The following is a 19,846-nucleotide window of genomic DNA, read 5'->3' on the forward strand; positions in this document are numbered from 1 at the left end:
ACAATTAATGGAGATAATAACTTTAATCTTTATTTAATGTTTTGTATATTAATACATTTTATTATTTTAATTTAACTCATAAAAGTATTCATTATTTTATGACAAAGCTTAACAGTTTAAACTTCTTAAGTATTATTATAATACTTACATTGTTTCATCCACATACTTGAATTTTCATCTAATATGTTTTGATATTGAAACTGAAAATTTCAAACAGGTATTTGATACTATATGAAATCAACTAAAAAAAAAAAAACATAAAACACTATTATCACAAGGTTTATTCTATTATTAAAAAACATGTATAATTTATATATAGCTCAAATCTGAAGTGATAATAGTACAGGTGATAAATATACAAATTAATAATTATTATCCATCACAGTAAAAATTTTAATAATTGGTACAAACTTATATTATAACAAAAATGCTAAAAAAACATAATATAGACAAGCTAAATATTTATATATATTATATGTAAAAGGACACGCATTAAATCTTCTGCTATAATATGTGTAATATACAAATGTGCTTAAATAATAATAATAATGGTAAATTTATTAGGAACCAATAAAAATCAACATTAAGGTAGGTATTTATAATAGGTACGGCGTTTAAAAATCGTATGCGTAATTTACATTGGATGAGCATTTTGGTCCCCCAAACAAAGTGGTAATTTGATTGTTCGTCCGAAATAGATTTTTTTTTTAATGTAAGTAGGTGTATATTATACGTCACATTTTAATGCATTTGTATAGTAGATATCTCATATTTATTGAGTTAAAAATGTGTTATTATAACGCCAAATGCCTGCGATACCGTACCGCGTAGTTATACAGACCAATAGAATATCAATAGCCAATAGGTATACACGGTCGTAGACGATATTCCGCAATAAGCAAATACAGAGAGAGAGAGAGAGAGAGAATAAATGAAACTCGGCCAATATGCGAATAGGTATGCCGTCCGACTAAGTCGTCGTCCGCGAGAAAATACTTAATAACTATATTATATTATAATTAAATATCTTATATATAGATAGGTACGCGCGATTATTCGACTGCGCCGTGGAGATTTCCACCGTTCGGCAAACGCGCAGTGTGTACAGCGTGCTGTTGTCGCAGATAAGACGGGTCCTGCAGGACACGGTCCTGCGGTCTTAGTTTGGCAACGAGTGAGAACGTTCGGAATCGTCGTGGTTGCTCGACCGCCAACCGCTGGTGGTCGACCACGGCAATCATACGGACGTGGCCGTGGACTTGTACGGCGAACTGGTGACGGACGCCGTGCCCGAACCGGCGGCGGTCACCATCGCGACGCCCCCGCTCAGGACGGCGGACCCGGCGGCGGCGGCGGCCGTCAGCTTGCCGTCCATGTTGAAGCAGTACAGCAGAGCGGCGCCCACCGAGCTCCGGCGCGTCGGCATCGGCGTCGACATCGTCCACCTGTTGATCCGGGGATCGTACCGCTCGGTCGAGTGCAGGCTCGAGTTGCTGTCGTTGCCGCCGAGCACCAGCAGCCCGCCGTCCAGTTCGACCATGTCGTGAGTGGCCCTGCGACACACGACAAAACCGCACACATCAATATAATAAATAATATGTAATACCCGCACCTGTTATCCGCGAACGGTATGATATTATATATATGATTTAGTCGGGTACGGGCGCAAGCGTCCGCTGTAGACGGAAAAAGAGTCTATATACGTTTGAGTATTAAGTATAATATATGTAAAAAAACATATTTTAGCATCGGTATTCAATAGCATCGGTCGGTTATATGTTTTATGATGGCCTTAATGTCGAATCGCGTGTGATAGCAGTTATAACTCAGTCGGGCCCGGATGATGGATTAAGACCTTCGGGGGCCAATACATGGTTAAATACATAATTTAATTTTCATAGAACATATTAATATTTTTATATTTTAATAATTATCATTTTATATAAAGTTAATTAACAACGCATTTAAATAGGTACTGAAAGGATACTTCATAATAATTTTAATTACCTGTTTTTAATATTTTTATAATTCTTGATAATAACATGAACTACCTAGTAACTAGTTAATTTTAAAAACTATAAATAAGAATTTGAACTAGTTCATATTTAATGTCTTGCACTTGAATTAATTCATTATTAAAAAGAATTTTCTCATCACTGTCGTGATCCAATTAAAAGACAACCGCTAAACTGCGTGAATAAGAAATTTTAAATTTTTAGATGTTGATTTTATGTTGTAGACACCGTTTAAGGAAGGTTCTAAATTTTAACTGTCTTAGAAATTCAATCATTAAGGTGATTAAAGGGTGTGACAACATTTTTACGAGAAATCCTATTTTTATGGTGAAATTTACTTGTAAATACTTTGTATTAACTGTGCTTCTTGACATAATAAGTCATATTTTTTTATGTAATTTATTTAGGCATGACTTACACGCTGTCGATACAACATGTAAATTTAATTGTCTACATTTTACTCCTTAATAAATGACCGACACCAATACCCTAACCCTATTTAATTATCAAAGAAAGTCCACGTTTTTCTTAGTAACCAACTAGTTTCCTTGAAATAAATATTGACTTTTCAAAAGATATTTGGCATTATGTTATTTTCTATTTCGTTTTTAATTAATTTAAATTGCTAAACATGTTCTATAATGTGCAATATATTTACTAGTTATTATTGTACTAACTAGGTATAGTTTGGGATACATACATTTATCAGTGCATTATTGTATATGCAGTTGCACTAGTTGCAGGTTTACGCGTATAATATATTCACCCCTCAGGTCTAACACACATAATATTAATATGTTCAACATTTATTTTTGAACTAATAATGTTAAAATAGCGCACAATGTCATGATTCGACAGTGAATTTAAAAATAAGTGGATATGAAAATCAGTAGATAAGAACTACGAACATCACGAATTCACGAATTACTCAGATAATCAAATAGTACCTACATCTATTATTGTAATGGACGCTAAAGGTATAAATAAATTATATCAACTCCTTGGACTCCATTTAAAATACACAGAACCTGATAAATGTTATGGAAATACCACAGATATAAAATACCATTTAATAAAGTATTTTATATCTGTGGGAAATACTCTCTTAGTTTCTCGGACGTTCAGTTACCTGCGACACTGCATGGTAGCTATGGGCTCCCAAGCGTTCCGTCTGACGTTCAACCGTTCGCCGCTCGACATGCACATTGTCCCATCATTGCCACCCACGCAATAAAGCATATCATCCAACGTGGCCACGGCGCAGCTACTACGTCTGCTACTCATGGCCGGCACCGTCATCCACTTGCTCATTCTCGGATCGTACCTCTCCACTGTTGACTGGTAGTTGGTCGAGTCAAAGCCTCCCAAAGCGTACAGACAGTTGTCTAGAGGGCAACCACAAAACGAAAAGGTAAATTATAATTACAAATTCTAAGATGTTTTAATTGTCTTAATAAAATAAAAAAGTTGATATGGGAAACTTTGAAATGGATAGTTGACAAAATCAAGGTAACCTAACCTAACTAGCTCTATAGTGTCGTATATTCACTAGGAAATTATTACAGTTATAAATTAAAAGATAGTGGTATTACATTTAGTACCTGTAATATATCAATATGTAGCCATGTAGGTACCCATATAGTTATTAATTGTACCGTGTGTGTCTAACCCTAACATATCTTTTGAGTTTAATAATGTTTCACCTCAATACTTTTTTTATGAAGATGACAATCCTTGAAAATTGTAAAGGTAAATATGAATTTTTAACTATAGATCATAGAATCTAGTAGCTACACTGGACATATATTTTATATTTATGTATTTATAAAACGTATGAGATTAATGGTTAGGTAAAGAGTATACATATTGTAATATAAATATCAAGTATATAACTTTTGGCTATTTAATATACCTATCTATATAGACTATAAAATTATATTAATTAAAAACATAATGTATATTGTATAATATACACGCAATACATGTAAATTAAAATCCTTAAGACCTTAACTTAGTGGTCTTACCGACGACGGATACGCGACAATATCGCCGACGGGTTGTCATGCTAGGACATGACGACCAAACGCCGGTCAGTGGGTCGTATCGTTCCACACTGCTCAGGCAGGATGCACCATCAAAACCGCCGCACACATACAGTAACCCGTGGTTAGCGCTAATTCCCAAACAGCTCCTTTTCGTGCCTAGTGACGTGACAGCCGACCACTTGTTACAGTTCGGGTCGTAACACTCTGCCGAAGAAAGGTCCACAATGCCATCGTATCTAAAATATAATATAAACGGTAAACAATATAATATCAAAGGATTAAAAGTCGTGGTATGAAGGATAATCGTTTGGTATATTATATGATATTATGTATGTATCATTGTATCCATATTATATATGACATATTTATAAATTTATTCTTTGAATATATGACTTTGAACTGAACTGAGGTATTACTCCGAAAGCGGAAAGTAGGTAATCAACATTGACTTCCTGCGTGAATAATCACTAACCAAAATGTAAAAACAACCAAGTCAAATACTGAATTGGCACAACAAAAAACTACTATCTGGTACCCTTTATAATATACATAAGTAAGTATAGTATTATGTGGGGAAAATTTCGAAAAATGAATAATATGATTATATTGTAATTATATAATTGTAAAAACAATGTATAGGTACTGTACTAGTATTAATCCAATCTAACTTAACTTTTTTTTATTAAATTCTTATTTTTACGATAATTTTTATTCATAACATTTTAATGCATACATTATATTATTTTATTACAGTAAAAATTAAATATTAATAATATAGGTATTATTGATGTGTGAAATTGATTCTCGCTTAAGTGTAATTATAACACACGGATACATATATATTTTAAGTAAGTAACATTACGTAGATACTTTATTTATTTTACTGTATGGTATAAATTAATTTCTTTGATAAAAACATAAACATAACATATTAACATTATATCTATCCAAAATGACTCATATATATGTATACATATAAACTTGATATTTGCTACAGATAGTTAAAAAAAAATAAAAATATATATATGTAATAATACGGCAGAAGAGTAAAGTTACCCTCCGATAGCGTAGATCAATTTGCCCAGTGACACGATACCCGCGCGACTTCGACATTTTGACATGGGCGCGATCGGCAGCCAACGGTCGTGTCTAGGGTTATAACATTCACCAGCGCTGTGTATAGTGAACAAGCTACCACCTCCTTTTGAAATTCAACAATAAAATATAATATTATTCGATTATAGAATAACGCGTTGAACGATAATAATTAGATGTATAAAATACTATGGATATTTATTATTCATCAAACGCTCACCAATAGCGAATATGTACGGCATCAGTCCGTCCGGGCTCCGTTGTTCTGTCTGCTTACTAGCAAAATCGGACCTCTGGTCAGGCAATAAATGGTACTTCATGGCACCCAACAACAGGTCCTTGCAACTAGGCTCACTGCGCACCAAAGGTTCCGTTTCGACTACGTTCAACAGGAACATCTTTGACATTTGGGCTAGTCGCACGTGTCCCAAAAGCTGCAATATAAAATACGTTTTAGGCGTTATATATTTTTTATCAACGGTAGAAATTTCTCTAATTTAGGCACCTATAACTAGCAAGTGACTAGATCTCCATAAAGTTCAATTAAATGTACCTAATAAATAATCATTTGTATCTTTGCTGCAAGACACCAATTGCATCGTATTGCATATATATAGTGTATACGATTATGACTGCAGATTAATGATTTAATCAGTGTCCAGCAATATAACTTATATCATATATAAGTTATATGTAATGACACACGACTTAAGATATTTATATAATTTTCTGGGAGGAGAGGAGGGGGTAAATTTGAAAAAGTTATGCCAAAACATACTATTCCCTATGATTTTTACAGCTTACAATAGGTATTATGTTTACATAGGATTTTATTAATTCATTTTCAATATTACTCAGATTTATCCCGAGTTATCTTTAGGAGTTATCAACCCCGCACGTTTCCATTTTAGTAGGTATATATATTATATAGCATACGTGATGTGCATATCTATTCAGGAACTTAACATCCATATAGGTACAACAAAATTGATTATACAATATAGGTACCAAATAAAAAAACACTAAAGAAAAAGTTCTAACTTAAATCCAAAAAAATAACCATTTATGGATGAAATCACGATAAAATTTTATTTGAAAGATGTTTGTGTTTTATTTTATTTTTTCCCTCTGATCCATACTTAACATAGCAAATTTGCTTTCAGCTGAACCAGATTTATGTGCAGGTTAGCACATTTATTTATATAATATTTAATATTAGAATGCATATTTTACATTATTTAGAATTTAAAGTTAAAAAAATAAGAACATGTAGTAAGTCTGGGTTTATATATGTAGACATTTTTATAGTATTTCAATTTTATGGTAATTTTATGAGCATTTTTAATATTTTACATAATACTTATAATTTACGTAAAAATTGAAATATTGTAAAAAGAAACCAAACACTTTATTTACAGATAATGTTCTTTAATCTTAACTGCGGGTAGAATAATACATATACCTAAGTCAAATAATTACTCTAATATTAAAGCTAATAACATATGATTGATTCTGCTGAATACAAATGTTTTTTGTTGCACGTAGTTAAAAAAAGGAAAATTAAACAATTCATATTATGATTATTATAAATTATGTATGAAAAAAATATTATGTGATTATATAAATGATTTTATTTTTCGTAGTCATATTAATGTGGTATGAAGAGCTAATCCTCTATAAAATAGTTTTTGTTTTGCTTATATGCAGTAGAAGTAATAAAAGCAATTAAATGGGCGGGGAATTAAGGCCAAGGAGGTATAGGCTACTCTGTATAGAGCAATATCTCGTACTCTGTTTTTATCGTTTATATAATATCATCATAATGCATGTACAGAGTGCACCGCTAAAGTCTTTTGAATGTCACGTGTCGTATCAAAAACATTTTATTCAGTTTCGTAACGATACACGTGATTATTATTATAGGTATGCGTCTTAAATCTGAAATAGCAACCGTAGCATATTTACGGGAATCCGTAATCCGTACGCCGCCGCATATAATACATATAGGTACTGCTTATAATTGTGCGTAGGTACGGTCCCGTCGTAAATATCACCGTGGTCGCCCGTGGATACAAAAAAATGTTATAAATTTAAAATAAATGCATCGTCCCGTAATTCGAACCAGATAACGAACAATTATTGTCGTGTAATATACCGTTTACATAATATATTACATATATTATTCATTTCACTGTCGTGATCCGTTCGACAGCAATATGGTAGGTATAGCCACCGACACAAATATAATGATTATTATTTATTTATTGCCGTATAAATGCGCAAGCGGTAAATCAAAAAATATACCTAGGTACCTATGGGGCTATAGATAATATGATAATTGTTTAGTCTGCAACACGGAGTTACGAACACCTACATGGCCATATAATGTAATAACCTAACCAACGTATCTATAGATATATATCTATATTATAATAGTAGGCGATCACATCTAACAAGTTGTCAGCTCCACTAATTTTACCGATCTTGCCATTAACGGCTCGAGTATCTCACGTGCACTCGTCAGCAGTATTGTGTACTTTATGAACTCGAGTCGAGTATCCTGTATTAGGATTTTACAAGAGTTTATTGTACGAGAAATTCCCTAGACATAAATAAATAATTTCGATAGTTTTCGAGAAGTATATTATATTTTGGTAAGTATACTTTAGACGAAATTTGTAAGTACAAGAAAAACATTAAGGGCGTCTGGTGATTATAGTATAATAAAACATATATTATTTACTAAGCATACTCATCCTCATATTTTTCTTTAACAAAGCAGATATGTTTTATTGGAAAGTATTAAATGACCATATTTTTAAATACTTAGATTTTGTAAAATATTATTTTATACAGTGTTTCTATGGTGATATCATTTTTTTTTTTCAAATGAGAACCACCCTTAGGTTAGGTTATAATTAAATATAATTATCATCCGTTAAATTGTCGAGTGGGTGGTATTTTGAATATGCTGACGATGTATATTTAAATCAAAATTCGAACGCATAGTTTTTTGAGTTAATAAGATGTATTTAGCTACAGTATGTATCTACCAAATAATTTACCAAAAAAAGGCAATTTTTACTTGAAAAAAAGAATTTGGTATCGACATAGGATAACTATTTAAATAGTGTCGAAGTATTTGAAAATAAGGTCATCAGGTTTACTAAAAACTCCAAAAAATAAAATAAGAATAAATTCATTATTAAATGAAAAAAATAAGAGTGAGTATAGTTGGCAAATCACTGTATGTTATAAGAGTCGTTCATTATTGTACCTGAGCGATGTATTGCGATCGTTCGGAGGGATTATGTTTGATCCAATCCATGACAGCCACGAAAACCTGCTCTTCGGACACAACGTTCAATTTGTCGTTAGATACTAAATTTTCAACCTGAAAATCACACAAACGAAATGTTTTATACTGCAGTTTTTTTTCGTCTTTGATAAGATAAGTCTAAATTGTTTACATTTTATTTTTAACCGGATGACATTATATTATTACCCATATCCGTCCAGGCGGTCGAGTTATACAAACCTATATCGCTATACTCCAGTTAACCTTATACTATGATTCAATCTATTTAACCACAGTCTTTCTCCTCATGCGTAGATTTTTAATCAATTTTCCTATCACGTGTAACGATTTTATATATATCACATATTAGTTATTACAAAAAAAAACACTATACAGGTATAATGCATATATAAACCATTATACGCGTCGCCGGAGGCAGCTGGCTCACTGTGTCTACTGATATAATATAAGTTTGTGTATTATTTTATTCAATCGCCTTCGCGGTGGAACTTTATCCTGTATTTTATCTCCGTGTCCCATTGATTTTCTACCTGGTATGTGTATAATATTGTTTCGTTCTATGTGTACCTATTATATTAATAAGATGTCTGCCGCGGGGAAAAAGCCACGTACGCCTATACGTCGTATATATTAAACAGACGCGTGGAGAGAGTCTTGACGAATAAAACGACATAATTTTGTTTCATGTTTGTCAGACGACCGATATCAAATACACAAAAATACGCATAATAGATAATATTAAAAATATAAGTCTGTGTTGTAGGGGAATTTAATTAACATTTAACTTTATGGTGTACAAAGTGTAGTCGCAATGTAGCCGTAATAAAAAATATGTCTACGGACTAAAATTTGAAAAATAAACTTAAGTTTAATAGTGCGATATTATTAAAAAGTGTATATATTTTGGTTGTATTAAAATCATATTACTCTTCCTGATTAAAAAACAATTTCACGCGGAGTAAGTACAATATAAATAATTGTAATAATAATAATAATAATGATAATATTTTGTGGAAAGGTATAGTAGCAATTTAGCGTTCACGCGGGGTGAAAATTCTCATTAGTCTATACCAAGCGCTGTCAAGGACCCGACGGTCTGTGACGCCATATATAATCACCCCCCTCAACCTATGTCAGCGAGGTTTCGCCCTGCACTCATTACAAGTTTCTACCCCAGTCCGTCTGGGTTGACAGACTGCCAGCCCACCGCGCAAAGGACCGCCAAACGTCGACGACCTTTGTGGGAATCGCTGCAGCAGTAAGTTCTATAGCAGGTTTATATTAATATTATATTTGATAGGTACGTAAATAAAATGTGCTACAGTAGCCGCAGCCCGCAGGTCGATTACCTCGGAGTACGATAGAAAAAGAAATTCTTCGGTTTTCACCACTTCTTCAAAATTTTGCAATGCATAGCGGTGTGACCGGGTCCTCAGTTCGTTGCACGAATGCGTCTCTAAAACAAGCGAAAAATAAATACTTTATTAATTATTCCAAATCATTTATTGTTCCTTATGAGAAAATACTAGTTTTATTTATATTTATTCAAATCTATCGTATTAAAGATCTCCGTCTGCCAACATTAATATAATATAATATTTAATATCTAAAGATATATAATGTATATTGTCGAAAGCAGTTTACTTTTGGTTTTATAGCTAATGCACATCTGAGGATGTACGAGTACGTCACCGCTACTTTATAGAGTTAATTTACTTTTTGGATCGTTACTTGTTAATCTACTGGGCTTCCAAATGGCTTAAAGCCAATCGCCTCTAGTAAATGGAAGTTCTCTACGTCGACGACTTTTATAGTTTTATGATAGGATATAAGTATTAGTGATATTATTGAAGAGGTTATTATTTGTATTTCGTTAATAGTTTTCTTGTGAACAAAATTCTTTTGAGAAAAATATCGAAAACCTTCAAGTATTTATAAGGAAATGTTAACGAGTGCAATCTGCTTCGCAGCTCAGTACGGAGAGAGGAATGGACAACGTTCATAGATCACGTTCGACATTTTACATAATAATATATTATATTCACAAAGTATATATAGGTACCTATAAATAATATAAGTTTTATATACGTGTGTACAACGAACTGTCCACCACACATTCGTAATCGGTATATTGATTATTGTCGTGAATAAATAAACGCGCGACACGCCAGGCTTATACTATACCCCTGAAGTTACATAGTCATATATTATTTGTATTATATTCGCATATCCTCGAGTTAAAATATTATTCAACTCGTATTTTGTTTATACGTTATGTTTAATTAATTAAAACTCAATTGTCAATGTATAAATTATGTTTTAATTACATTATAATTGGTGTGTGAGGACACTTACCGGCAAATTGTCTGATACCCAGACAATTGGTCGGGTGTAACTGTTTCATCAGGAACGTACAGCATGCGTCTCGGACAGAGTTTATCTGGAGCAATGAAGAGGCGGGTAAAAGTACCTGTAGAAAAAAATGCGGCATCGTGAAATATAATATTTTCGTATTTTTCGTATATATTAAAATATTAATCCTGCGAATAGTGGAAAAGTTATTGTCCGTACGAAAACTCACGGCGGCGGTAATGTCCTTGGACGTACAATGACACCACCACTATACCGTGACATCACTACTTGTTAGGTATATATTAATATATATCTAATAATATGACGTTAAACTTCAGCCCTTAAGCACGTAACGTCTGACCTAGTTATGACCGTGCCGCCGCGGCCGCGGGCGAGAAAAACGGATTGTTGTTATAAGGGCAAACAAAAGTTCATAATCAAATGCCACGACCGATGAACTGAGCTACAGCATGTGTAATAGACCGAATAAGGTCAACGACTAATTTCGTCTAATTTTGGATCCCGATAGGATATTTACAATCCATTTCACGAAAGTAAGATCCCTAAATGGACAACTATTTTTATCTATTCGATTGAAGTAAAATACAATTAAAGTCGCAAAGTATAAGAAGTATAAGCTACAAAATTGAAAACACGATAAATCAGATTAAAGAGTATTAGTTTTTATTGATGTAGGTACCTATGTAGCTATTATATATAAATATAAATTATAAACTAACCGATGTGAATCATTAATAAAAATAAGGTACGAAAATAGAGATAGAAATATTGAATTGTTTTGGGAGAAAGAGAAAACTTGCGTCGTCTTCTCTCGAGATTGATGATGATAGGATTATAGTTGGCGTGTGCGTGTATATATATATTAACTTTCGGTTTTCTTTCTTTTCTCGTTCCTTTCCTAACCCCCTGAGGGCAGTTTCGAGTATATAATATTTCGTACGTGCCTTCACGAATGCCCTTTAATCTTATTTTTTTTTTTTTTGGAGATGCGAATCTGTATTTCTTATATAAGTACGTAACGTACATATATACTAGTGTACTACATAGGTTATGTCTTATGTGTGTCATTTCTAGTTAGAGAATTGTTGGTGATCGTAATTCTTATGTTGCCAGAAAGCAACTAAAAATATGTTACCGTAAAGCCAGAACATGCAACCAACATTTTTGTGTCAGATTTTATTTGTTATGTTTTTCTGATAGGTCCTCGGAAAGGACCATATATTTTCATTACGATTGAGTTACAATAGTGGTCATTTTCTTATTTTAGTCAAGCACTGCGTTTAGGATGTCAGTGTACTAACTACCAACTACTAAACCAATTCCAAACATAAAATATACCTACAAAACATAATTTCGAAAACTATCGTATAATTAAATTTTGCCTTTTTTCACTTTTAATAACTAGAAGTGCTTTTAAACAATGTAATACAATTATTAAAATTATATTAACTATTTACAAGGTATAATATTTTTCGATCTAGAACAAATATATGATGGGACAATTGGGAGTAAAAAAAAAAAGACATTAGTTAAGCATAAAAATTCAAATATAATGTCAAAAATAGTTGTTCATATACCTAACGATAGCCAAAAATAGATCAATATTCAAATATTCAAAATGTTAAAGCTACTATACTTAAAATGTTTTACACATAATATTAATTAGGTGAAATATTTTGGGTGATTCCACGTAAATGAAGTAATATGTATAAAAATATATTTTATAACTTTCAAGATTTATTCTATTTTTAACTTTGTATTAGAACTCGGACGATAGTTGGTACCAGTGGCGTGCTCACGGGGGGATCAGGGTGTCATATCCCCCCTTTGGATGTTTTTGCAATGATTTATTGTTTACATGAAAAAAAATTTAGGTTTAAAATTCAAGATTTCGCTCGTAGATCAAAATGAATATCCCCTCCCATTCAAAAAAGCTGTGCACGCCACTGGTTGGTACAGTATTACGATAAGAAAATTTGTATTATGAACAAATTGATTATCGTATAAACTATGAAGTAATAACTTTCATTCGGTAAATACGAACCTGAACATTTTCGTCTGTTATGTGTACTTGGCCAGTATATGAATATTCGATTAGAAGTTGTAGAGCACCCAAGTCTACGTCATGTAATTCGACTTCGGATTGTAATTTTTCAGCCATGTCGTCTATTAAAAAAAAAAAAAGATTATGTTTTAACGAAAAAAAAAAAACTTATTTTACTCACCGTTGAACATAGCGTAAAAATAAGGACTAGAGGAAGCTAACACCAATCTATGAGCTTTTGTTACACTATCACCGACTCGAAGGGAAACGTCGCAGAGCTGTGAATTATATTGAGAAAAAAATTAATATAACATCTGATAACTTAATACAAATTGGCACAAAAATCGTATATTTTTTAATTAAGTTATTCACCTGGATATTGACTCGCATCTTGTTGATAACGGAAAACGACGACATAGGATGGTCGGGATCGTGGTGCAAGTAACAGGACATCGGTTCCGGGGATTCACAAGTGGGTGGTTCTTCGATGCCGGTCTCTTCGTGTTCTGAAATATGTTTATCATACACATATTATTGAAATATTCTATTACAGTGTAAAGGGCAAATATCTATACGTTATTATAATATGTTGTTTAATAGTTGTGAATTACGATCTTAAATTTAACATAATTTAATTAATAATTATGATTCGGTCGTGCAACTATATTTATTACAATATTTTTATGCCAAGTGGGATAGGTATAAAATTATACTTGTATATATAGAATTTTATAATATTTCACTACATATCATAAGCGTTTCCCGAATAAATATCGTATAATATAGTGCCTTAACGTACCAGACATGGTGGGCATTGGCGCCTTCACCACCACTATCACTGGCGCCGGCAAAAGGATTCTGTCGATAACTCGAATTTTTGGGGGAAACACAAATTATGTGTATACTAAAAACTTTTTTATGGTTTAATCTGTTTTATATGTTATACGCGTATCCCGGGCCTTTATTTTGTTGGAGCGTAACTATTTTATTATTTTTTTTTTTTTTAATGATTTTGAGCGAATATTTATAATAAAAATTTATTATGTGGGTTTACAGAAAAGTTCAAAAATAATGCTACACTCGTATACATAAGAATTAAGAAGTTGCACCAATTAAAAGAATAACCTTATCAACTTACATAATATGAATCCAATGATTGTTCTCAACATCAAAATTCTAATCTTAATCAAAAATAATAAATATAACCCTGATTTTTGTGCTCGTCCAGCTTATAATTATAATTTAGTAACGATCATATAGGTTCGCAATACTCATTAGCAGGGTTTGGGACTTATAGCACTTAAAAACATCAAAATAAGCTCTAAAATATACATTAAAAACCCACAAAATATACGTACAAAGTTTAAAAATATTTATTTAAAATAATAGTAAAAATAAAAAAAGCGATACGCGGGCCATAGTTATTTAAAAACATAAAAAAATATACGATTGAATTACTATTTTTTTTTTTTTAATTCAGGGATTCACATTTCACTTTATTTTTCTGATCAGTTGAAGTATGTAGATTTGGTTTTTGTTTAAAATTTGAAGAATTTTTCAAAATATTAAAAAAAGCGAGAAAACCCCCCAAATAAGCACTTCTTCCAAATCCTACGAAATATGCAAAATTATGCACAATCAAATTTCAGTGGATATCATGGTATTGAGAAATAAATTTATTTCGTACACTTTTATGTTTTAGAATAAATGAAAAATATGTAAATGCTATAATTCTCGAACCCTGCTCATTAGGTTAGGTTAGGTCATGTCTTTATTATAATACTATAATAATAATGCAGAAATATATTTATATTTTTTAATAGGTATTGTAAGTTTTAATCGTCGATTTTTCAATGATTTCGGGAGGTTCATTAAAAATTCAACCGAAGGGTTATTGTTATTAATGTTATTTGTTAGATAATAACAAATTTTAAAATGTTTAAATGGATGCTAAAGTTCGCATAATTTACTATTTATGAAGGAAATGCCTGATAACTATAGATAAGTTAGGACAGAAACTGACATTGATAAATATTTATAGTTGATGGTAGTACTTACTACTTAGGCGTTTAATTTAGTAATAATATTTTTATGGAGGGTTACTTATTATAATTTACAAGACGCATGATTTATATTATATAATAAATTATAAAAATAAGTTCAGCGAAATTTGTATTGAACACAGAATTTCATTTTAATGTTGTGCTTTATGTTATAGGAATGGTAATAGTTATTAATAGTGATAAGTGAATACGTAATTAATTACAATATTGAACTTTATACCACAGTCAAAAAGTTTTTTATTTTATTATTGATGTAAGTAATAAGTATACATATATATATTATACACTTAATAGTTAATATTCTTTAATTTTGTTTTGCGTATTTGACGTAAAGGTACATCACGTTTAGTCAACGAAGTATGTAGTACCTAATTCATGGTTTGGCAATTATTATATTATGTATATAATTCACGTAGGACTTAATTAAGACTTAACATATTATCATCTGCTATACGTCTGTAAACTCTATTAAGCAGGCGGGGAACAGAAAAAAAAAGAAAACTGTAGTATAACGACTACAACACATAATATACAGTATACGGTATATAGACTGCAATGTATTATTATTATATTTTAAATGATGACTTTTCTAACGATTGGCATGTATACGCACGGCAGTCGCGTGTCTTGGGTCAATTGGCGACGACCCGACCGACCGGTTTAATCAGACTTGACGAGCGCCCACAAACGCACGACGAGCCCCCTGGCCGGCGGCAGTGGTTAGAGCTACGCATACACGTCGAACTCTAAACGACAAGCTGATGGATTACGTGAATGGGTTTGACGGAGTTTCCCGTCTAAATCGATGGAATAATAACTAAACGCAATATATATAATATATATATATTATATATAACGAAAAAAGTTTATTTATTTCCCTCGTGTTGTACGCAATATTTCCAAGGATCCGTCTTGCCTGCAATCTATTTATGATATATAAAAAAATATTATATATAAATACGTATTTGTAATCGTGATTTATATTATAAAAAAATTCGTCACGTATAGGCAGGACCCCTTTATAGCGTGTTAGTACCCGAAAACTGGGTTGGTACTGTGGCAGGCGAGTGCACGATAAAAGTTCTTTTGAAAATTATTGTCTTACATATTCACATTAATTATGCAAATACCGAATTTGGAGTTAAATAGCGCATTAATAAGTCCACTGCGATTTTGTAGATGGACCTGTTTAGTGTTTATACGATAATAGTTTTCTCGAAATGTCGAATTCTACTTTTCCTCGTAAGAATGTTTAATCATAAATTAAATGTATTTATATTTTTCTTATAATATGTACTAACTAGAATTTGATGATCTATATATATTTTATTTTTAATGTATTTTAAACATTCCGTGAATTAGTCAAAATGTCGAACTGCATTCGGACTATTTTACAGTAGGTAGTACTATTATTTATTAATAATAATAAAGAACGCTGCAATATTGACAATCTATTATATTCATATAAATCATTGAATCGTTTATTGGTAAACATTATCATTTGTTTTCATTCCTCAATTTCAAGAACTATCTTCTTGACTGTTTTTCTTGATTACACATTTATTATTTTTAATAACGATCAGAACAATTTTGTCTTTTCGAAGTACCTATACAGTTCTCATAGTTTCTATATCTAATATGGTTTAATATAGGCACAATAAAGTCGGGGTAACAGTGAACAGTTTAATCCTTTTATCGATTTGATTTCGTATTAAGTATTAACTCAATGCTTGAACATTTAATAATAAGATGAAACACATTTTATTCAACTTAATAACCCTATAAGTACTATCATACATTTTTGATTATCAAGTTTTAATTTTGCAATGTACTTTTCTACATTCAAATTATATGCATAATCCATTTTTTGTTGTGAAAATATGTATAATAATAATATAGTATGTACTTGGATTATATAACGTATTTTTAAAACGAAAATATATGTTCGTTATTATTGTTTCTTTTAATTATTATTTTAATTAATTTTTAATAAAACCAAATAACTTTCTATCTATACATTTCATACACAGATTTTATTATACTACATTGCGGCAGCATAATATACTGAGATAATAATAAGACAAGTAATTGGTAATAATAATAGGTAAAACCTATTCAAGTTAGCCTTCTAACCGTTAATTATTGTTTTGAGTTAAACGTTTAAACTTTATATTTCATATTACGATATAATGAGATGTGCGTGCAATAGAAGCGTTAAACATATGAAATAAAACTTAATTAATTTGATAAATTTTGAATACTTTACAGATGCCACATCAAGTCACGTGCGTCTGGATGCATCATGTAGATATAGGGTTTTTACTATTTTCTCAGTAAATTCTAGTGGTTTTTTTAAAAGTTAAAATTAAATTTAATAACTATTTTTGTATTTTTATCCTTACCATAATTATCGTAATTTTATATTTTATTTATCCCCCCTATCTCTCTTAATTAAAATTAAAGGGTATTAATTTTCAATTTTCTTATTTAACTTTGATTATTTATTAGAAATATTATTTTTTTGATCATTTTAATGTACACAAATGATTAGTTTAAGTTTTAATATATTAGTTTAATGATTGAATTCATTATTAAAAGTTAAATCTAGCGAAATGACGATATACATGGATCTAAAAACCATTGAAAAGTAACTATCAATATCTCACTTCTTATACTAAACTGTCTAAACTTAAACATTATAGGTTATAATTTGCTATAATTTTTCTAGTGAACGTTTAAATAATTTAAATAAAATTGTTATTAGTTCTAGCCAATAGGCATTTAAGATAAATAAAAAAAAGGTTCAGCGGAAAAAAATTGGAGAATAATTCATACCATAAATATGTAAAAATAAAATAATATAATACTTTGTACCTACTTGAGTTTGAAAAATAAGAATGTAGGACCGAAATAATAGACTAGCAGTATAAAAAAAACACCCTGTATGTGCATGATCGTGTATTGCGCACATTATAATAAATTAAAATTAATATTACAATAACCGCATGTTAGTATTTTGTTTTATCCGAGATGAAACTAAAACATCTGATAGGGTACTTATCTGACTATCTACGTATACGAAGATAACTTATCAGGCTTATGCGAAAATAATTGATATTTTAAACGAGAAAGATATTTGCAGTAAGTATAGCGCATACAAGTGGTGACAAGTAAGTATATTATATAAATACATTACACATGGTAATATAATATAACTAATTGTTATTTACTTATATGATTGTAATGAGAAATAGACAATAGTTGATTATTAGTCGATCGCCGACAAACGTATTGTTTAATTTATTATGCACACGAAATGTTGGCAATTATCATAAAAATCATAATACTACGATATTTTCATATTATAATATGCCTTATGCGCATCGTAACTCGGAAGCATTATAGTAATAGTGTACAGTCGATGTAAAAATAATCGATGATAAATCAAAATATATTCTATTTTTTCCCAAGGGCATACAACATTATTTCCAATACTTTTGATTTTCTAAATTAACGATACATAATTAATATACAACAGAAAAGGCACACCAGCCAAACGAAAATGAAATGGAATCAATGCAACAAGTAATAAACATTCGTTCATGATTCATATCTATATAACTCATACAAATTCTTAATATAATTATTCATTTATAAATATTATAAAAGGTTACTATTTATTCTTATTATCAATCATTCTGTGGACGTCAACATAACATTAAACGAAAGAATTCGATCTATGCAGTCGCGTCTTTAATATGGTAATTAATTTTCTCGTTTCTCGTATGTAAAGTACCGTTGTTGTCTGTTTAAATGAGTACCTAGAGTACCTATATACATTATACTTAATAGTTAATACTTATTACTTGATACCTGTCATAGGAGTATAGGTGATTTACCGTTGACCGATATTACACTTTTTTTACTACAATAAAATGTGCAAAACAGATGAGATAGTCCTCGTATTAAATTTATCTTAGTCACGTACCTGACGTATGTACCTCATAATAACGCTGCGGTTTTTTGGAGAAAAGTACATTTTTATAGGTACCTATATATACCTATATACACACCGTCAATATAAAATATAATATAGTATCATAATACGCTTAAAAAATAATAATAAAATAAAACCGTCAAAGTTATAATAATATACTGTTCTTTTCGATATCGTTTCGATCGCCGCTCGTAAATGCGAAGGTCGTAAGTTATAATAATACGTATATGTGTACATTTTTTTAAATTTCTTTTATATCTCACGCACATACAATATTTATACTATACCTACATGAAATATCCACTTCCTTCACTTCCTTATTTCTAATTATATATATATAGGTACGATTAAAAATACGATAACATTGGTGCGGGTCAAAGTATTGATAGGCAATATGGAGTTATATGGATTAAGGCGCCCGAATATAACTATAAAAGTGCGTTGTTAAAAAGTCGAATTGTATTATATGATAATAATTATCATTGTTTATAATAAAATATGTGCACCCCGGATACGTTTTAAAATTTTTAAATAATTTTAATAAATCGTACAACAAGTGTAGAAGTGTAAGAAGTGCCTAATCCCCTCGTATCTATAGGTACCTAAAAAGTAAAAATACGTCTTCGCGGCGCATAACGTATTATATTATACTGACGGATTACAGCCTCGTAATGGCTAATCGGAAAACAATCTCACTGTATCAAAACGAGATGAAATCGTGGTAATTATTTTATATTATATATTATTGAATAGCATACCGAAAAAATAATTAGACGTCTGTATTGTATGTATTGAGTTTGTCGTAGAACTTATCTGTGTTGAGTGTTTTTGAATTTATTGTATACTTATAATAGTTGCGGCCGAAAAGTTTAAGCATATTTTTTACGGTTTCTGG

General features: G+C 30.9%; 1 protein-coding gene across 1 annotated transcript in view; it reads right to left on the bottom strand.

The window, feature by feature from the left end:
* Positions 1-263: 263 nt before the first annotated feature.
* LOC114129384 (kelch-like protein 17) overlaps positions 264-19,846 on the bottom strand; it is a 45,201-nt gene continuing 25,618 nt past the window's right edge. Inside the window, exons 2-12 of the mRNA XM_027994103.2 lie at positions 13,264-13,397; positions 13,073-13,169; positions 12,892-13,013; positions 10,830-10,944; positions 9,824-9,930; positions 8,433-8,549; positions 5,376-5,589; positions 5,117-5,261; positions 4,040-4,296; positions 3,145-3,400; positions 264-1,553 (exon numbers count right to left, since the gene is read on the bottom strand). Of these exons, the coding sequence (XP_027849904.2) occupies positions 1,238-1,553; positions 3,145-3,400; positions 4,040-4,296; positions 5,117-5,261; positions 5,376-5,589; positions 8,433-8,549; positions 9,824-9,930; positions 10,830-10,944; positions 12,892-13,013; positions 13,073-13,169; positions 13,264-13,397 (1,880 nt within the window). The 3' untranslated portion in view covers positions 264-1,237. The remainder of the gene's footprint in view (positions 1,554-3,144; positions 3,401-4,039; positions 4,297-5,116; positions 5,262-5,375; positions 5,590-8,432; positions 8,550-9,823; positions 9,931-10,829; positions 10,945-12,891; positions 13,014-13,072; positions 13,170-13,263; positions 13,398-19,846) is intronic.

Source organism: Aphis gossypii, chromosome 1, assembly GCF_020184175.1.
Source record: "Aphis gossypii isolate Hap1 chromosome 1, ASM2018417v2, whole genome shotgun sequence".
NCBI lineage: Eukaryota > Metazoa > Arthropoda > Insecta > Hemiptera > Aphididae > Aphis > Aphis gossypii.